The 22377-nt window shown below is 35.3% G+C and overlaps 1 protein-coding gene across 7 annotated transcripts in view; it reads right to left on the reverse strand.

Annotated features, from left to right (window-relative positions):
- Window positions 1–22377, reverse strand: part of LOC123550936 (putative leucine-rich repeat-containing protein DDB_G0290503) — a 78884-nt gene that overhangs the window by 48042 nt on the left and 8465 nt on the right. For 2 of the 7 annotated variants that reach the window (XM_053524984.1, XM_045339443.2), the window contains exons 2-14: window positions 17898–17953; window positions 16013–16080; window positions 14217–14321; window positions 13874–13950; window positions 13272–13374; window positions 11349–11465; window positions 10431–10462; window positions 9786–9933; window positions 8552–8623; window positions 6609–6704; window positions 5709–5849; window positions 4998–5090; window positions 3985–4026 (exon numbers count right to left, since the gene is read on the reverse strand). In XM_053524984.1, the coding sequence (XP_053380959.1) occupies window positions 3985–4026; window positions 4998–5090; window positions 5709–5849; window positions 6609–6704; window positions 8552–8623; window positions 9786–9933; window positions 10431–10462; window positions 11349–11465; window positions 13272–13374; window positions 13874–13950; window positions 14217–14321; window positions 16013–16080; window positions 17898–17953 (1150 nt within the window). Of the gene's footprint in view, window positions 1–3201; window positions 3241–3984; window positions 4027–4997; window positions 5091–5708; window positions 5850–6608; window positions 6705–7720; window positions 7757–8551; window positions 8624–9785; window positions 9934–10430; window positions 10463–11348; window positions 11466–13271; window positions 13375–13873; window positions 13951–14216; window positions 14322–16012; window positions 16081–17897; window positions 17954–20850; window positions 21184–22377 lie in introns of those variants that run through there. The other 5 variants (XM_045339463.2, XM_045339471.2, XM_045339452.2 and 2 more) reach the window with 5 other exon arrangements.

The raw sequence follows: 22377 nt of genomic DNA on the forward strand, positions 1-22377 counted from the left end.
CTCTGTCTCATAATGGTGAACATCATGCCAAGATACATCAAAATCCCACTATGCATGAAGAAGAAATGCTCCGGACAAACTTCAATCTGACCTTTGACCTCCAACTGTGACCTTGACCTTTGAGATAGGAACATTGGGTCTGCGTATAACACTCCTTCTAATTGAGTTAAGTAAACATTCATGCCAAATATAAACAAGATTGGTCCATGCATGTCAAAGTTATGGTCCAGACAAAAAGGAAAGCACGCACATACACCGACCCACCAAAAGTAACGACTAAGTCGAGCTCACCACAAGTGGGCTCAACAAAAACTTCTGAACACGTGAAATTCTGAGAGAAACAAGAGCTGTCCGTAAGACAGCGCGCTCGACTTTTCTCAATGCTCGACTCTGAATTAGAGCTTTGCCAGTAAAAAAAAATCCAAGTTAAAAAGGGATATAATTCTGTCAAAATTCAAATCAGAGTTATGGGAATTGTGTCTCCTGGTGTAGACTTTGATAGTAAATAACTATATTAAGTTTCAAGTCAACAGCTTTGATAGTAACAGAGATATTTGACTTTATCAAAAACTTAAACCAACGGCGATGCAGATGCCGGGGTGAGTGCAATAGCTCTACATTTTCTTCGAAAATTCAAACTAAAAATGACATAAATCTGAACTGTGACCGTTTCAATTTGCATGAACAATACAGCTGTGTAAACTGTAAAAGGTCAAAAATAACTAGGACTAGGACAAACCACTGTAAAGTGGTTACATTATTTCAGAGCGGTTTCACAAATGTGGCGACTTACGACTTTTAGTACAAGTTTGACTGTATCCTGCTATATTCTGAAAGGCTACATACACTACATCCTCATATATTATCTAAAAGCAGAGGAGACAGAGAACCATCACCAGGTAAGTAAATTGTTAGCTTGTTCTTGCTGTGTATTCATATACAAGAGGGTCAAGATGACCCTAGATCACTCACCTGAGTAATATGAGCTACATGTTTCAAATGTCAAACTGATGATTTTTAGAAATTGTTTGGAAGATTTTCCGATGTACAATCAAGTAACCCCTGGGGCAGGACCAATTTTACCCCGGGGGTCATGATTTGAACAAAGTTTGTAGAAGTCTACTAGGCAATGTTATATATCAAATATCTAAGATCTAGGCCTTCTGGTTTATTTTTAGCAAATTTATGAAGATTTCCCTATGTACAATCAAGTAACCCCTGGGGCTGGGTCAATTTGACCCTGGGGGGGGATTTGAACAAATTTTGTAGAGGCCCACTAGACAATGCTACATGTCAAATATCTAAGCTCTAGGCCTTCTGGTTTATTTTTAGAAAATTTTGAAGATTTTTCTATGTACAATCAAGTAACCCCATGGTGTCAATTTGATATCAGGGGTTATGATTTGAATAAATTTTGTAGAAGTCTACTAGGCAATGCTACATGTCAAATATTTAAGATCTAGGCCTTCTGGTTTATTTTTAGAAAATGTTTGAAGATTTCCCTATGTAAAGTCAAGTGACCCCTGGGGTGGGGTCAATTTTGACCCCGGAGGTCATGATTAGAACAAATTTTGTAGAGGTCCACTAGGCAATGCTACATGTTAAATACCTAAGCTCTAAGCCTTCTGGTTTATTTTTAGAATTTTTTTTTGAAGATTTTCCTATGAAAAATCAAGTGACCCCTGGGGCGGGGTCAATTTTGACCCCGGGGTCATGATTTGAACAACTTTAGTAGAGGTCCACTAGTCAATGCTACATGTCAAATATCTAAGCTCTAGGGCTTCTGGTTTTTGAGAAGAAGATTTTTTAAGATTTTCCCATGTAACATCAAGTGACCCCTGGGGCGGGGTCAATTTTGACCCTGGGGTCATTATTTGAACAAACTTGGTAGAGGTCCACTAGGCAATGCTTCACACCAAATATCTTAGCTCTAGCGCTTCTGGTTTTCGAGAAGAAGATTTTTAAAGTTTTTCTTTTCGGTTGCCATGGCAACCAGAGATCTGCATGGCATTCAATTCTTTGAAAAATTTTGAAAGGGGGCCAGCCAAGGATCATTCCTGTGAAGTTTGGTGTAATTCTGCCCAGTTGTTTTCAAGAAGAAGATTTTTTTAGAAATTGTTGACGACACACTACGCACGACGGACATCAAGTGGTCACAATAGCTCACCTTGTCACTTCATGACAGGTGTGCTAAAAACATACACTAACTGGAAATTACTGTAAAATCATTAATGGTCAAGAGTGCTTATTTTCGTGAATTCTGAAATTTTATGTCCAGCTGCAAAATTAAATCACAACTTCTAAATATTCTATTTTTTGACATCCACTAATTTAAGCTCCCATGCAATAGCCATTATGGCCAAAAAGACCAAAAATTGCCAAGGAAATTAAATGATTTCACAGTTATCCCTAAGAAAGGTAACTCATACAACCAAGGTCTACGTAGGTGATCAGCTTTACATGAAAGGGACTGCCCTCCAGATTATATAACGCCAAAGGAAGAAGAACAATCTCAAGTTATAATGCTCACAAGATCAAACTTCAGTTTTAAAGAAAGATCATTTTTAGCAAAAAATCTGGAGTCCAATCCCTTTAAGCTACAGCTGTTAAGTTGTACTTACTGAACTACAGTAAAGACTGTCTAGAGTGACCAACCTTCGCATAATTTCAAAAAGGTTATTGTAGACAGGGAGTCTCTATACATAATCTGACTAGGAGAGGTCTTGGTTTAAGGCAAATAAGACATATTCTAGTTAGCATTTTATTAAGGACCTTTAAACACTTTTAAACACTCTGATAAAACATGGAATATTTTAAATGACCTTTCAGTCTGCTTCACTTAATTTTCATCGATAAGATGGTGACGCAGTTATTAAGATCAAGAACCACACTCCATGATTTTTTTATTAGAGTTTTCTCCCTTTGAGAGGAGGGGTCAAAAAGTCATTATAAAAGTTTGAAGTCTTGGTTTGGGGCTATGAATTCATAGTCGCTATACGCATCAGACAGGGAGACGCTAGAAACAAGCCAATTTTTATGTGAACTGGATCGGGAGGAAATAAAAAGGTTGTTGTAGACAGAAAGTCACTGCAAGCATGGGGTTGCTAAGGCAGTGTTTACTGTATTAAGATTATAGCAGTAGGTGCAGCTTATTTATATACTGCTATTACAAGGATATGAAAGTGATATGAATAAAATTACCTCTATGTTCTCTTCAAGCTCTCTGATTTTATCTGCATCCTGATTGGTTAAACAAAATAACACAAAATTCAAACAACAACCAATCAGATACATGCAAACATCACATTTACAAACTGTCAAAATTACAACATAGCTGGTTACTTCCAACACTCAATGTGAATTTTCTTAAACAAGTTTTTTTTCTTTGTCATCACTGCCAAATTTAACCCAGTAAAACCAGCCTGTAAAGACCATCCTAGGAAAATGAAAGAATTTTTTGTGTTGGTAGGTGGTCACACAACACAGGTAAATTGCTATTTATAGATAAAGTGGAAGATAAAAATAGTGGCCTTGATAGGCAGGTTTTATTATGAGATTTTTTCACTGGTGGTAGGTAGCAGATGGGAATATCTGGCTCGCGGGTAACAGTTTTTGGCAGCAACGAGGCTCTGCCCAGTTACCAAGCAAACAGTTACCAAAGAGCCAGATATTTCCATCTGCAACTACCACCAGTGATTGAATATTTTTCTTTCATGCAACATTCAACAAATAATAGTAAAAACAAATTTAAACAAATGATTTTCTTGTTGCACTTTTTTCTTATAGTAGCGTATTGACAAAGCGCAGGAACTTTTATATCCATAAACAGGAAGTACGTAATGACATTACAAAGAGGAAAACAATAGAGATTACTAGATGTTTTAAATTTTGCTCTGTGGAAATAACCAGCTATGCCATAAAACTTCAAAATAATTATCACTGGAAATAATAAAACATTTAACATGTAAAACAATGCATTCAAACCTCTTTGAAACTAAGATAACTCCTGTCTGGGGATAGACTCATCTATATAAAACAATCATGCAAAATTATCATTTGAGTCGCACCATGAGAAAACCATCATAGTGCATTTGCATCCAGCCTGGTTTCGGACGAGCCTGCGCATCTGAGCAGTCTGGTCAGAATCCATGCTGTTCACTTTCAAAGCCTATTGCAATTAGAGATACTGTTAGCGAACAGCATGGATCCTGACCAGACTACGCGGATGCGCAGGCTGGTCTGGATCCATGCTGGTCGCAAATGCACTTTGTTGGTTTTCTCATGGCGTGGCTCATTTAATTTTCATCTGCTACAGAACATGCTTCTCTGAAAACATCCTTGCATAGTCTATAGTTTATAAAGCTGAAGATCAGTCTCACAACTGACATTATCTGATTGGTTACTTCTCAACTCAATTTTAAAACTGACAAATCAAAGGCTTGCATTCTTAGACTGGTTTCGAAACTCACTTTTAAAATTTCAAATCCAGTCTTGCACTAATTTGTTATGCAAGACCTTTACTTTTTTTGTTTGTGGTTTTCAAGCTACTTCAATAAGGTATAAACTGCTAGTTTTGTATCCATGTTCATGGATTTTTTTCCAAACACTATTAGTTCTTGTACTTAATTAGTAACTCAGCTCAGACTGAATGACTTCTGATGCAACATCTGCGGTCAAAATATTCATATACATGTATCTTTATTGTAAAAAATAAACTCTAAAGCCTTCCCTTTCACAACAATCTTGGCAGACTACTGTATTTTATACAAGTCAAGAATATTTACTTTAAAATCATGAAAACAATCTTTTACAGGACTCCTCTTTCATATGACTCCTGCCTGGCAAGTGATTTAAACTTTTCATTCAATTCAGATTGGCCATGATTCTAAATGACACAAATTCATCAACATGCAATGCAATTAAACACTTTCAAATATGCTGTTTCAAAGGCAGGTAACTCTAAAACACAAATGCGAACTACTATAAGAGTTACCCACCTTTTGCCTATTAAGGTATGCTTTTTGTAATTCTGCTTTCAGTGCTTCAAGCTCTTCTCTAAGCAGTCGTAATTCTTCTTCTAAACTCTTTATCTGAAAATAGTATATCAATTCAATTAAGAATTTGAAAATACAAACAATATCAGAAGAAACTTTTATACAAGTTCCCGACAAACATTTCTTTCTGGATCTGTATTTAATATTAGCCCATTAAAACTGTTTCATTAGTGAAGCTCACCAATTACAGATGTACATGTATTAGAATACTGTTAACCCTCCAAGGTTAAATATGGTGTAAAATATTTTAATTAAAACAAAAATAATGTAACAGTTCTTTACATTTCAGCTTTGCAAATAAACTATTTTTGACTAATTCTGGGACACTGTTCTGAAACTGTGCTTTGTTTCAAGTATTGTATGTCTCGTAAGGAAACTTGCCAATTCAACAAAATATAGTTCAGTTTTACACCCCACCCCCATCAGATTTTGTACCAATACTAACTTATTACCTGCAAAGACAACAACTTCCAAGTATGAAACAAAGTGGTGGAGGAAGAACACTTTTATAAATCTATATTTTGACTGCGACAAAGATAACAGCTTTCTTGCCTCAGCTCTGAGCTGGCAGCTTACAAGCTTAAATGGGATGGGCTGGGAATAAAATTGAGGGAAATGTAGCTAGAACACAAAGATCTCAAACAAGTTAGCTACCTTCTGTTCCTTTATGTGTGTATCTTTAACGAGATCACTGATGATTCCCTTGCTACGTGTATATACTGTAGTTCTTTCATCATATGCCTTCTGCAGGGCCTGCTTTTCTTTCTCTTTAGTACGCAGTAAATCTTCCAATTTCTAGAACAGAAAAGTCGTGTGTATTTATTTTCTAAAATATGCTTGCACAGGACCATATAATTCACATTTCAAATGTTAAACTCTGAATCCTTAAAATGCTATTGAAACATTGTAACAATCTACTTTTTGCTTAAACAGCTTGATATTTATGCGAATTTTTAATGGGTATTCAATTTTATTTCTTTCAAGTTTTTTTCCCATTCTATATTTAAGAAATAATATATCTCATCCAGTGATTTGTCGTTGAATAAATCATTGTTTGGAGTTCAGATGTGAAGGAATTATATCATGAGGGCGCAGCCCGAGTGATATAATAATACGCACCTGAACGACAAACAATGATTTATTCAAGAGCAAATCACTAAATGAGATATATTATTTCGATTCTAACACGATACCAAGGATTTTTAAGTACATCCTTGACGACATTCGTTAAATATTTGCCCGTTTTCAAGTGGTTTCTTTTCCAGTGCGCCGCTATGCCGTTTGACGCTATGACGTAATAATTGTGATGTCAGAACAGTGAATTGTTGTATAATAATTCACTGTTTTCATCCTTCTTTGTTAAATAGGAAAATGAATTGAATCGTGTTAGAATAAAAATTAAAGTACCAAACTGGAGCTTAAATAAAAACTGAACATTTTCAATAAAACTGTCAATTCTCTTTTCACTTTCACTTTTGTCACATGGTCTTGAGAAATTGGCCTGTTCGACAGCCGATCTTTTAAATTTTTATATACAGTTATCACACCACTTACCCCAATCAGTTGTGACTTTTTATCCAGGTCCTGTTGTTGTTTATCACAGTTTTTCTGCAGCCTCTCTAAACCTCTCTTAGTATCTTCAACTTCATCCTGTCAATACAGTAATAGCATACAGTCGAACTTTGTTCACTCAAACTCAATGGGACAGGCAAAATTCAGTAGTTAGAATGTTTAAACGTTATTTTAATACTTATAGAAACTGCTCAACTTTACTGGTGAAAAAAGCAAGTAAATGTGTAATTCGATGTTCAAAAAATGGTCGTATTTCCATGTTTTAAAGCATTATGCCTCCCGATTTTGTTAACATATTTTGAATTTGAGAAAGTTACCACAGAGCACATCAATGATCATATATCACTGGCAAAAGCAAGGTAATACTGTTAAAGTATATCCACAACGTGCTTGATGTGCCATGTCTTCTCAAATATACTCAAATAGGAATGCCCTTGTATTTTGTGGCATCCAAAGGCAGGCTACTTTATGTTTAAGTTCATAAGAGATATCTCTTCTCAAAAAACTTGCATTATAAGCATACAAGTACTACAAGGCACACATTTTTTTCTAAAAGCAAACTCTAAAATCATTGGGTATCTAACTATACATTTTAAGCATGGTTTCTATAGTATTCAAATTTAAATACATCTAAATTTTGTCTACATGTTGCTGTTTTTTTTTTGCTAAACATATTACAAAGACAAATTATATATTTCTAAACATATTAGTGCCTCAATTATCAAGAAGAAGGCAGACATTTGAAATGATTTGCAACAAATGCCTAAATTAACCAGAATGAATGCAGAAATTTAGAATTATTTGCAACAAATGCCTAAGTTAACTAGAATAAAGGTAAACATTTGGAATTATTTGCAACAAATGCCACAATTAACTAGAATACAGGTAAACATTTGGAATTATTTGCAACAAATGCCACAATTAACTAGAATAAAGGTAAACATTTGGAATTATTTGCAACAAATGCCACAATTAACTAGAATAAAGGTAAACATTTGGAATTATTTGCATTAACTAGAATAAAGGTAAACATTTGGAATTATTTGCAACAAAGGCCAAAATAAACAAGAACAAAGGCAGAAATTTTGAATTACTTCCAACGATGCTTGTATCAATAAGACTGAAGGCATCTGAAATTATTCACAACAAAACCATTGTTCTGAAGCAAGTCAGCTATTTCAATTTCTAGCTATATATTTGGCAACATAACATGACGTCATTTCCTGTATTATTTTTGTTTTTACTGATGAAGGCGTTGAGTCTAAACATGTTCAACAAATAGATATAAATAGAAATATTAGTGTTAGTTTCAGTTTTGGATTATATAAAAATTTCTAGCTAAAAAAATCACACTATAAATACTGTACTACAAAAATATTTCTATTTTCAGATTATTACTCATACACCTACAAAGATTACATTTATTTAAACAAAATGAAGTAAAGAATTGAAAACAAAATATTCTAAGTATGCATATAACACATAATATAATTCTAGCTTTAAATGTCTACACATGCAACACTCTGTTGTAAATTAAACACATTTGAAACATTTACACAAGCTGATGACCAGAAAGGCTGTCAAAGTTAGTATTGGTAAAGTAATTAATCGATAAAGCATACAAATAATCAAACACTACACTTTGACTATATGGGTCTATAAAAAGCCTACTAGAGTGTGAAAAGCAGATCTGAGTCAAGTATAGCAACTTCTACAACAGGTTAGACAGATTTCATGTCATTTTTTGCAGATTTTTGTTAATAAGGCAAACTTGTGTTTAGTTAGGAAGTTATTGTGTCAAATTCAGATTATGTGCTGAGTTAAGCCAGATGTGTGCAATTTTAAACACTTAATTACAATTTATTGCAATATGCATCCCATCACCAGCGAGTCACCGCCACCATAATATCCATTTCCTCACAAACCTTAAAATGGTCTCGTTCAAGGGCCGTAACTCCCTCAATACTCGTCTTATCTTGTACAATAAAAGACAATCGCTGCATGCGGAAAAATGCACAAGATTATACACAACATTTAAACAAATGAATTGTCAAAATGCACATGCGTCATAGCTGATACACAGTAAAACCCCTCAAAACATATGTCTACAGTTATAAAACTGTATTTGGAGACCAGTCTCAAATCAAAGAATCTGATTGGCAATTTCTGAGATAAAATTTGAAATTGACCAATGGTAAACTTGCATTCATAGACTCAGGTCGCAAATCAATTCCGAAAACTTGGAGCCAAAACATTTTAAAAGCTAAAATTTGCCACTGCTTTAAATTTTGCCCTATTAAAGCCAGACAAAATTTCTTGGTATAGAAAACCCTCCTCTGGTTCCCCATCAAATTTCTTCAATGGGTAAGAGTCTATTTTGAAGTTTAAAGGGGTTCCACTGTGAAAATGAGTATAGGAAACGAGTATTCCAACTGCTGAGTTTTGTAATGCTTTTACACAGACTGAAAAGATTCTGTCAAAATGTTTTCAATTATCACTGAAACATTAGTAAAAGAGAAACACAGCAGTTTAATATACTCTTTTCCTGTTATATGGTAACTTAAGTAACAGCAATATATAACCCACGAGAGAAAATACAGATTAAATCATATACTTGATTATCTGACAGTCAGAAGGGTATTCCTTTATAGATAAGTATTATCAGCAGATGAATAAGCAGTGGTTATATTTAGGAAAGTCTTTGGTATGCAACGAAACCTTACTATTTTATTGATATGATACGAGTGGAACACCATTTCACCATATGTAACAGAAGTCAGTGTTTGCAAAGCCTGTATAAGTACTAACTTGTTCTCCACAAGAAACTGACAACTTCCTCACATATCTCAGAGGTAGAGTGATTTCAGAGGAATATGCCCCTTTCTTCAGGGCTGGTCTAACAACCACTATGTTATAGCTTTTTACTCTACCTACTTTGGCTGTGTATTCTTCTTTAATGAAATGTGACAGACAATTGATTATCAAACTCACAGCTACTTCAGATTTAGCAAAACCCTTTATGACACTTACATTAAATGCTCTACCCTTCTCATGAAAATATCTACATTCTGACATAAAAATTGCTGAAATCAATTAGAACAGATATCAATGTATCAAGTACAAAATGTAAAAGCTGAAATAGAGTGATCAAACATCTACCTGTATGTCACGATCTTTACGGCCTAGATTTGTACGTATGCACTCCATTTCCTCTCGTAACTGTTCCTCACGCCGTTCAGCATGATCTTTCAGCTCGGTCACCTCTATCTTCAAAGCTTTCACCTTTTCTTCAAGGTCACAGATTTCTCTGATATAACCATTGAAAAATTCATAATTGAAAAATCATGCATAATGATAGATAATGAGAAGTACATAGTTTTCTAAGTAAAGAATGACATAAAGTTAACATACCAAACAAAGATGAAATTGACAAAGTTTTAACAAGCTCCCCCTTTTTAGCAGGTTAGTTTAATATTTGTTTAATGCCAATTTTCAACACTATCTCAGTAATGTTATGAATGGCAGCCTGTTATCCTAACCAGTGTCTCTGGACTGTATACCAGTACAAACCTTTTCTACACAGGTCACTGACTCCTTCACCACATTAATCAGTGGTGGAGGATGAATAGATTCAAACCTGTTGTTGCTAGCATGGTTGGTCTGTCCCCTTTATAGCATCAAATACAACTGTTTTCTCAAGCAGCCAATCTTTGTACCATTTTCTTAATTGTTCACAAATATTTTTTAATAAATCTTTTGCCATGTATTATCGGAATTTTCGAAGAAAAAAATATTTATACATACTTGTCCCTCTCTTCTAAGTTGACAGTCAGTTCCTACAAATATACAATAAGAGGAATTAACATACGGGCAACAAATTTTTTTTATATAACTAATACACCATACTGTAATCTTATACCATTTCAATAAATATTCGATTTGTATCTTTTAAAAGCAGCAAATTTATTTGCAATTTTCAATTCTTTTTGTTACAGAAACTTTTTTACCCTAACCTGTCCTTTTAAATAAACCAATGACAAAATGTGTCAGATAAAAATCCCGCATACATTAAACACGGCAGGCAAATCTTCCACACTGTAAACCCAAATACACTCCACCTGATTCAAAATTGGTGGGAATCCGCAACCCTCTCCCACCCCTCCATATTTTTGCTGAAGTGCTAGAATCCCTTCCTGCTACAATTCAAGGTAGACAAAGTCCCATTATTTTGAACAAGTACTGGTAAAATAAAATCACTCCCATTGTTCGGTATTAATATCTAGAGCAGAACCCCCATACTAACATATAGATATTTAGGAGTCCCATGTATGGTCTTCTTTTCATCTGGATTTCTGTCTTGGGTGTGGGAACTTACCATCTGGATTTATGTTAGTCTCATGTATGGGCGCTTTACATCAGGCACACTAAAGAACTAAAGTAACTTCTTGAACGGAAGCATCTTCTGTGTTTTGAACTATCCTCACATTCAAATTAATAACAACATTTTAGAAGAGAAGCCATGATGGGCTACAGGTGTTGGCTATAAATAAACTTACATACACATACATACACACATGCATTTATAGGAGAGGATTGTTTTGCTTCCAAAAGTGGCTTATTTTAATTTGGGAAAGAAATAAAACAGATTTCCTACGATATGCGTCAACAGGAAAATATCAGTAATGATTAAACACAAATCAACTAGTCAAGGTACAAAAATACCTGAATCTGTTTATCTTTCATTTCCAACTTTGGTGTTAACTCTTTATCACGCTCTTCTTCCAGTTCTTGCATTTTGTCTTCAAGGGCAGATAACTCATTTTCTAACTCAAAGGCATGCTGTCAAATACAAGCATAATCATTGAAACTGATATCAAAGAAATGTGATATGAAACACAATTTTGCTTAATGGCATGATAAAGTCAGTTTAGCTAAACACATAAACTTTACATAAAATGAAATTATTACAGCAGTAGAATTATTCTTATATTCAAGATCAACAACTGCTGTCTGTAGGACAGTGCACTCAACACAATGGTTCCTGAGAAGTAACTTTAACAAAGGTGTGATGTCAAATAGCTGAGCTAAAAATGACAGATATAATGAATAAATCTTACCAAAATAGTTAGCAGCAAAAAACAAGAGCTGTCACTAATGGTGACAAATGCCCCCGCAGCACCTTGACCTTTGACCTGGTGACCCCAAAGTCAGTAGGGGTGGTGTACTCAATAAGTACTATCAGCATGTGAAGTTTGAAGGTCCTGAATGAAGTGGTTTGCATGTAAAGTGCCTTCATGCAAAAAGTTAACGTTGGCCCCTGTGACCTTGACCTTTGACCTGGTGACCCCAAAGTCAGTAGGGTTGGTGTACTTATAAAGTACTATCAGCATGTAAAGTTTGAAGGTCCGCGGTGAAGTGGTTCGCAAGAAAAGTGCCTTCATGCAAAAAATTAACGTTCGCCCCTGTGACCTTGACCTTTGACCTGGTGATCCCAAAGTCAGTAGGAGTGGTGTACTCAATAAGTACTACCAGCATGTGAAGTTTGAAGGTCCTGGGTGCAGTGGTTGCGAGTAAAGTGCCTTCATGCAAAAAGTTAACATTGGCCCCTGTGACCTTGACTTTTGACCTGGTGACCCCAAAGTCAGTCCGGGGTGGTGTACTCAATAAGTACTATCAGCATGTGAAGTTTGAAGGTCCTGGGTGCAGTGGTTCGCGAGTAAAGTGCCTTCATGCAAAAAAATAACATTAGCCCCTGTGACCTTGACCTTTGACCTGGTGACCCCAAAGTCAGTAGGGGTAGTGTACTCAATAAGTACTATCAGCATGTGAAGTTTGAAGGTCCTGAGTGCAGTGGTTCGCGAGTAAAGTGCCTTCATGCAAAAAGTTAACGTTGGCCCCTGTGACCTTGACCTTTGACCTGGTGACCCCAAAGTCAGTAGGGGTGGTGTACTCAATAAGTACTATCAGCATGTGAAGTTTGAAGGTCCTGGGTGCAGTGGTTCGCGAGTAAAGTGCCTTCATGCAAAAACTTAACGTTGGCCCCTGTGACCTTGACCTTTGACCTGGTGACCCCAAAGTCAGTAGGGGTGGTGTACTCAATAAGTACTATCAGCATGTGAAGTTTGAAGGTCCTGAGTGCAGTGGTTCGCGAGTAAAGTGCCTTCATGCAAAAAGTTAACGTTGGCCCCTGTGACCTTGACCTTTGACCTGGTGACCCCAAAGTCAGTAGGGGTGGTGTACTCAATAAGTACTATCAGCATGTGAAGTCTGAGGGTCCTGGGTGAAGTGGTTCGCAAGTAAAGTGCCTTCATGCAAAAAGTAAACGTTGTGACTAACGAACGAACGAATGAACTAACTAACAAACGAACGAACGAACGGACGGACAGTTGAAAACTAATATGCCTCTCTTCAGGGGCATAAAAATCAACCTCATTAATCACACTAAAAAGACCAAAAGCCTACTTACATTTCTGCATTTAAACTCATTGAGACTTGAATAGTGGCAAGGAGGCAAGTGATTCAATATGTGTGATCTTAACACTTGACCAAGGAGGCCCCACTTGGTAAAATTTCTTAGATTATTGAAATCATAATATATGTATAGAAATTATATATTACATGAAAATTGTGGAAATACTATCAAACCTGGTTGGCTTTTTCTACTTTATCGTCACATTCCTGTTTGATGTTGATCACTTCCTTTTCCAGCTCCTCTGAATATTTACTCGTCAAAGTATCTATAGTTTCTCTGTAACAAAAACATCCTCATTCTGTTAATTTTTCACACTGGTAGTTAATTTGTAACAATACTTATGCATTTAAACAATCAAGATTTCAAACTATATTAATAAATGTCTAATGGTGGCTCTCATTTTATCAAACAGATCCGTCATGATCCAGGCAGTAAAAACCTTACAAAAGAAAATTTTTGCAGGTTCATTCAGGCAACTTAAGTAGAAGTATATGTTAACTTGTGCCAGATAATATAGCAAGTGGCTAGAACTGTATGCTTGTTAAAAACATCCCATAATTCACATAGATATCAAAACCCTTGCTCGCACTGCTTTTACATTCTTGAAAATGTACACTATGTCTCTGTAGTCTGCAGCAGTTCTGAAACCGGATGTTCTACCTAAAACATGTAATGTCTTATCACAACTTCTTAATAGGGACACAGCAGACCATGGGGCAGTTTACAAAAATGTTCTTTAGCATGATTTGCCTTTAATAAAACAAGAATGACTTACGAAGCCTTTTCCAATAATGCCTGTTTCTCTACAAGATCTTTCTTATAATTTTCCATCTCTACTTTCAACTCTATGTTCTGAAAGACACAAGGAAAGAAGGTTCAGCACTCATTACATCTAGGTTTGTTTTCAATAATAAATAGTTCTATTAGGTCGCTACTGCTATAATAAACTATGCAGACATGAAAACCTTCCACTTTTACTTTTTTGAGTTTAACTGAAATTTGTCAGAAGTTCGAGAAATAAGACAAACTATGAACTAATATTAACAAGATCGACTTGGAGAAGACACATCATACAATATAGTTATATGTAATTTTATTTCCAGACTTTAAGTACTCACATGTTTTATGACATCTTCCTCATTAAATTTTGTATTCATTCTTTCCTCCATAAAGTAGATCCTCAGTTTCAGGTTGAAGTTTTCCTTTTTCAACTCCCCAAGTTGCTGAAAATAAACAATCAGAATCATTATCAATATCAAGAACTGTTTACAAATCACATGCTCCACATGATGGCCTAAAAGAAGTAACTGGTTATGTCATTTTTTGTTTGTTTTGGATTTAGCCCCATTCATCAACAATACTTCAGTTATGTAACAGCAGGCAGTTAACCTAACCAGTGTTCCTGGATTCTGTGCCATCACTTACTTGTCTTCCAAAACAACTGCCACATCTCCATGTGAAACAGAGATGGAGGTCAAAACGAATTCAGACACTGAAACTTTTATCAAATCATCACCAAGTACATACGTTTCACCACAGAATTAGACTGAGGACCCCATGGTCCTCATATCTGCGCTCTCATTACTGAGCTAAGCAGGGAGGCTATGTCATTTTCAGTCTCAATTATGGTGTGCCCTTGACTTCACCTAATGACCCAAGAAGGAAAGGGGTGACCTACTGACCACAGGATATCAGTTTGATGGCTCAAGGTTGCGTGTCTAACTATTTTCAAGTCACTGATAGTAAACTTGCTTTTGGTCCCAACTTCACTGTGACCTAGACCTTGAAAATGAAACATGACATCCGTTCTGTACTGACAGAAATTACAAGTAATACCATTTAGTTAAAATTAACTCATGTCATCAGAAGAAATAGTACAGCTTGATTTATTGTATTCAATTTGAAACCTCAACAATTCAAAAATGTTGATCATAAGCAATGCTACCTCCATGTTCAAATCATGTTTTTCACTGATAATACCTGCTCAGTTCTTGCCCTCCCTCTTCATTACCCGATCATCCAATCATTTCATGTTCAAATTTATTTTTTACAAATATTTTAACTAACAAACCCTTTTAGTACACATTTAATATGATTAACCAGTGAAGACAGCCTACCATTTTTAAATTGAGGATTTTCTTGTTTAAAAGGCCTACAGAAGTATAATAAATGTCTATTACTAAGTTACTAACAATGTGAGCATTTGTTAAGGCAATAAGATATCCTAGACAGAATTAAAGATTGAAATTCAAATTTGGTCCATGAAAATCATTTTTTCCCTGACTTCACTGCAGTTTCATTTTTCACTAACCAATTTTCAAAATTTCTCAACAATTTGTTTGCTTTGGGAAAAAAAAATTTACTTTCTAAGATTGGTTGTAACCCTGCTACTCTGTTAAATGTTCCCTTTTATTTACTGCGTAAGTATGAATGATCCATATCAAACTATTGTGTGAATAAGGGCAAATTAAGGGTTCAATTTTCTTGACATGTACTGAAACTGGTTCTGTCAGAGATCTGGTTCTGTATGGAAACTGGTTCTTAACCACCACTTAATCACTCAAAATGGGGTCATTCATGATCAAAGAGGAAACTGTTTGCAAGACCTTATGAGTACAAAAAGGTTTTGTCTATCTGTAATTACAACAGTCTTCTGTATTTGTGAATATTAAGACGTCTGACTGTCTGAAGGACAAAATGTAAACAGTTTCAAGTCTCCTCCTACTTCCACCTAATGTGAGTTTTATCTCTGAGCCTAAATTCTTGCATTGCATATATAATGAGAAACCCAGTGACATACTGCACTTAATTACATTTGCATAAAGTGTTATCATATCAGGGTTATATCAACAGATACACCCAACACCAGTTAAATTTTTGTGTAAACAAATCACACTATTTACAGATTTCCTACCTGGTCGTACTCCTTCATGGTGCGACCTCTGACCGGCGACATTCTTCCAGTACTACTCTTTTCCATCACTGAAACAGCAGGCAAAAATAGCTCTGTTACATGCTTTAAATGAATTATATAAATCACTGAAAGAAATATGAGCCGTGCCATGGGAAAACCAACATAGTGGGTTTGCGACCAGCATGGATCCAGACCAGCCTGCGCATCCGCGCAGTCTGGTCAGGCTCCATGCTGTTCGCTAACAGTTTCTCCAATTCCAATAGGCTTTAAAAGCGAACAGCATGGAGCCTGACCAGACTGCGCGGATGCGCAGGCTGGTCTGGATCCATGCTGGTCGCATACCCACTATGTTGGTTTTCTCATGGCACGGCTCATATAAAGTAAGTCAGACATATATAGTTGCTAATGTTCCTATGAAAAATATCAAATGGTTGTCCAAGGTAAAATTTGGTTACACCATTTAAAAGACGTATGAAAATATAAGTGTTTGGTTTTACAAGCATGCAAGGATTTCATCAATAACTGAAGTAAAAGGCAAAATTGTGAAGTAGAGTGGGGTCTAGGAGAAACCCCTGTGAAAGATGAAATTATCTTTCACATTACACCAAATTTGATATTTGCACTAGTACCTAGACAACTTCCAACTGCTGAAAATATCCTGTCTAATGTTACTTAGGTAAACAACATTTGAGCCCCACCTTGGATCCAGACCAGCCTACGCATCCGCGCAGTCTGGTCTGGATCCATGCTGTTCGCTTTCAAAGCCTATTGCAATTAGAGAAACCGTTAATGGCGAACAGCATGGATCCTGACCAGACTGCGCGGATGCGCAGGCTGGTCTGGATCCATGCTGGTCACAAATGCACTTTGTTGGTTTTCTCATGGTGCAGCTCATTTTATCTTACACTGAAACAAATGCATAATACACTGGTCAGCTAGGTTATAGATTTATTAGAAAGTTCAAAAGAGTTTTTTCAAATGAAATTTATTAAACTGGTAAGCTGGTAACCAGTTTAATTAATATCAACACACTGTAGTTTAGAGTAATATTCACAACGGTTTTATTTTTTATTACATATACATTTTACATATAAAATTTTAATTTTCGCGGTTTTGGCTAAAATGGCTGTTTCATAGTAATATGAACTCATGGATTTCAAACTTTTATCATAAAATGAGTGTGAATTTGTTAAAGTTTTTTTGGATTTAATTTCAAGGATTGGCCAAAAAATGAAATAAATGAAAAGTCATCCCAAATGAATATTAACAATTTCAAAGAATAGTCATGCAGTTCTTAAATTTAAATAGAGTAGGATTATGAAAATGCATTATGTCCAATTATACAACCTTTAACTGAATCACTAGATCTTAACAAGGTTGCATACCATTAAATCATGAAGTAACAAGAGCTGTCCGTAAGACACTGCTTGACTATTCAAATTGTTGTCCCAGAATCAAGAAATATTATTTCCCTAAATGATGAAATATCTATAGAGTTTCAATGATATGCATTAGTTTTTGTGATAGTAACTTGCATGTAAAACTTTAATCAGAATTTTCTAAGTCCAAAAGAGGGGCATAATTTGGCAAAAATACATGTCAGAGTTATGGGACTTGACCCAGTCAGGTTGGTAATTGACCTAGAAAAAGAAATATCAAGTTTTAAAGCTATATGCCTTTAAATGACAGCTATAAGTACTTGCAAAACTTTTTACCAAGGTGTGATGCCAACACTGATGCCAGGGTGAGTGGAATAGCTCAGACTTTTCTTCAAATAGTCGAGCTAAAAACAATGTCAACAATACCCAGACTACGGTATCAGTAAATACAATCATGTATATATCACTTAGGAAACAAAATTTAATACCCATTAAAGAATACTTACTGGGTGCTATTCCAACTTCTCCATATGTGACTTCAGTCAAAAGATCAGGATTTGAACTGAAAATAGACAAATAAAGACTTATACACATTTATTATCCTGACATTAGTCATAGAAAAAAGGCACAGCTGGCCTATGGATGATCTGTATTTAAGGCACTGATCTCCAGATGTATGACAAAAAAAAAATCAAAATTATTGTTAGTATATTTCTTAAGAAGGCTTTGAAACTTACAATGTAGTTATGGATGGAAAAATATACAGGTAAGGATTAGTTTTTACTAATTTATCAATTAAAAATTGAACAGTGTTTTGTAATGGAGTACGGGAGGTAAACTGCCTTAATTCTAAAGCTGTATCTGTCAAGAAAGCAGGAGTTTTCTTATTTCCGCGGCAGCCCAGGTAACTTTTCAAAGTCAGGTCATGTTTTTTTTTTCTTTTTTCTTGAATAAGCATTATGTTCTAATGTTCATAATACGACCAAACTTCAATTGAAAGAAAGATAATTTCTGCCAAAATATGGAGATTAGTGCTTTTAAAATTGCATCTGTGACATGTATGTATGTAATTTTGATGCTGTCAGGTTGTGTGTGGATCAATCTGACTTAAGTACTTGATCTTCTAAACGAAGATCTGAGAACGACCCATTCACATACGTCTTCTGTATATTTTGGATTTCCAGTTTTGCTATTTTTATTTTAACCAATCAGACGACTTGTTCCAATGTCAAAGAGCAAGAAAAATGTGCATTCATTCCAGGGCTCGAACCCAGGACCTCTCACTTACAAAGCAAGTTACCTACCGACTGAGCTAACCGGCCATCTGACACAATACGACATAAGAAATTGTAAATATCAAAAGTCAAGGCTACAGGTAGATTTGCAAAATGTTGTAAGTTAAGCTCTGATTGGCTAGCAAAAGGGTCGTCAGAACGAGGCTATGAATAGGTCGTTCTCAGATCCTATGCCTAGCGTAATAGAAGATGTACTTTAGTCAGATTGTGTGTGGATGAACTTAGTGATATATAACAATATAAAATTAAATCACAACAAGAACAAAACTTTTAAGTTACATTTTTATATTCTTGTTAACCTGGCTCTTTAGACATTGTACTGTACAAACTTGCAAATATTAAAATGACAATATAGAAGTATTTTTATTAATTTCAACTGTTTCAATTTCTGAATGTAATGTGCAGTACAAAACCGTGGTCAAACCACTTTGAGGGCTAAATAAGGCAATAATGCAGTTTAAAATGAAAATGCGCTTGTCTCAAAAAAGCTTTATTTCATTTGTTAATAGAAGGTTGAAATGAACTCTTTTCTGCATTTTGGCTTTGTATGGTAAACATTTGTACCAAGTTATTTGAAAATGCTTTAAAGGATTAAAAAAGATATGAGCAGGCATGAAATAATGCCTATCTAACCTTGACCCTTAACCTACATGACTTAAAGGTGCATTCTGCCACATTATGATTATGGCACACATCGGTGATGTGGCATTTGAAAATCTGTGGGGAGATGAAATACTGATTAATTGGCCTTAATTTCACCACTCGACCTTCACCTTGGACCAAAATGCCTGAAATTTGTTTTTCTACACTTCACCTTCTTAAAAATGACATTTTGTGTCAAGTTATTTGAAAATCTTTCTAAGGGGTGAAACGATATAGATGCAGATAAAAAATATTCCATTTGTATTTTACTTCAGATTTCACCATATGACCTTAACCTTGAACCAACATGATTGAAATTTGCATTTTTTTCGTGCTGACTATTTCTGGGCTAAGACATAATCAATACAAAACAGAAATACTGCAGTTACTGAACAAGGAGAGTCACAAACAACAAATGAGCCGCGCCATGAGAAAACCAACATAGTGGCTTTGCGACCAGCATGGATCCAGACCAGCCTGAGCATCTGCGCAGTCTGGACAGGATCCATGCTGTTCGCTTTTAAAGCCTATTGGAATTGGAGAAACTGTTAGTGAACAGCATGGATCCTGACCAGACTGCACGGATGCGCAGGCTGGTCTGGATCCATGCTGGTCGCAAACCCATTATGTTGGTTTTCTCATGGCACGGCTCATATAGTCAAGACAGGCAATATCAAAAGCTAAATACAGTTTGAGTTTCAACATAATACGAGTCAAAGTTTATTAACAACTGGGGGAGTGAAAATCTGACCATTAATTTTTGACCTGCTCTTATTTTGTTCGCCACTAGTATCTTACAACCCGTCTACTTAAAATGAAGGGAACCTGGGGAAGTACAAATTTTTCTGCAATAATCTTCACAAAGAATATTATAAATAAGGAACATAATGAACCTGAATGCCCTGTATCACTCAGCTGACCTACTTCTTACCCTAGATAACCCTAGTCTTATTTGGCCTTAACAAGGTTTTCCCTTGATTTGACCTAGTGACCTAGTTTTTGACCTCATGTAACCCAGTTTTAAACTTTTCCTAAGTTTCATAGGGACAAAAACACACTGACAAAGTTTTATAAAGTGTTAACCAGGTTTTCCTATTAATGGACTTAGTGACCTAGTTTTTGACCCCAGATAACCCATTAACTTGTTCCAGATTTTATTGAGGGAAATGTTCTGACCAAGTTTCATTAAGACTGGGCTAAAATTGTGGCATCTAGAGTGTTATCAGTCAAGCTGTTGACTGACAAAGACTGACACAGGATGACAGGCTCCTGTGTAAAACCACCAACAGCAAGTCACGGATGAGTTGGAAGATCAGTATATGACTGACCAAAATCTTGAAACGGACCAGTGACATAGTTGCATTCTGTGACTGGAATTTAGCTACTTCATGCAATGTTATCACAAAAATACCACATTTAACATATTTTTCCCTAGATTACTATGAAACAAAAACATCTAAATCTAAAAAGAGATTCTGTAAAAGTAACTAAAGAGGAAACAAAAGTCATATACTTCACTTACCCACGCTTTGCCTTCCAAGCCATTTGCTTTTTCAATGTAAATTGCACAATTAGAGTAATATTCCAATTTGAAAGGGCGTCATTTTCAACACATTATCCAAATTCAAATATCAAAATTCCAACAACTCATGAATGTTACTAAAAATAGAAACTTTGTAAGACACATTTCAAGCTTTAACTTGAGTTACTTTTAACCACATCATGTTCCAAATACCACACCACTAGTTCCACTCTCACATTTGTTGTTTATAATATACATACTATTATACTTATATATTATGTCACATATTTACTGTAAACACAATGGTGTTATTTGCATGCGTGCATTAAACAATAACACTCATCTCTTCCTAAATACCAACAACAATATGTTTCCTGATACTTGAGAAACATCGCTTTAACGTAAAGTACAACTATTTCACGGCTTATAAGTTTTGTACGGTTTAAAAAGTGTAAAAGAGAATAATAAATAGAAGCGATAAACTAACAAAAGCTAAATCATTGCATCCTGAAGCTAGTAAAACATCACTAGCTTTGTATAATTCATTAAATTGCTTGTCAAAAAGATTCTTCTTAAATATTGACTAAAACAAATTTGTACCAGTAAGCGTAGTAATGATGAGAATAAAAATGATAAAACATCCTGCAAATCATTATTAAAACAAACAAAAATTTGTATCAGCAAATTAAATCATAATCATCGAAAAAAGCCTTCAAGTGTATATATCCTGCTTTACATAGTCGTAAAAGCTTAATCTGTCTTCCCATCATAAATACTTTGAAATTCACTGTCTCTATCTCAATCAAAGTAATTTCCCTCTCTTTACTGAAGATCTTACAATTCACACTTACTAACCAATAATTCAGGAAAAAAAGTTAATCACTAATGACGCAAAGAGGATTCAAAATTTGTATGATACTAATCATGGACAAAATCAATTTGCAAATGCAAATCAAGTACACAGGTCACGAGGATACTGAATAATCAAAGTAACAAAGTGATTGTATCTTAAAAATTACAATATTACAACATCTTATTATTGATTTTGTCCTCACAACTCGGACTTGATTACACTTAAATGGTCAGTGAGCGAGTGTCCACTTACAGGATTTAGCTGTATCTAGTTAATGCTTTGCACAGCTGCAAGCTAATGACTGACAGATATTTATCGGTCAATTTCATCAACAACAGCTGTTCTAGTGGCATCTTTATGTAATATACGCGCTTGGTTAAAAAAGTAACTTCAACCCGTACTGGGCATCTTTGCTGAGTTTTGAATTCTGTGAAAACAATTGAAGGAATCAAGATAATGGTATATAGCAGGACTTAATCCTTACCCTGCTAAATTTCTATAATGAACTTGTCCATCTTTCAATTTAGACAGTACCATTAACTGTTAAAAGGGGTGCTTACCAAAAAAATACTGACTGAATGGCGAACAGTGCAGATCATGATCAGACAGCATAGATGTGCAGGCTGATCATGATCTACACTGGACGCAAAGGCAGAATCAATCATGTCCAGCAT

This window comes from Mercenaria mercenaria, chromosome 15 (assembly GCF_021730395.1).
Source record: "Mercenaria mercenaria strain notata chromosome 15, MADL_Memer_1, whole genome shotgun sequence".
Classification (NCBI taxonomy): domain Eukaryota; kingdom Metazoa; phylum Mollusca; class Bivalvia; order Venerida; family Veneridae; genus Mercenaria; species Mercenaria mercenaria.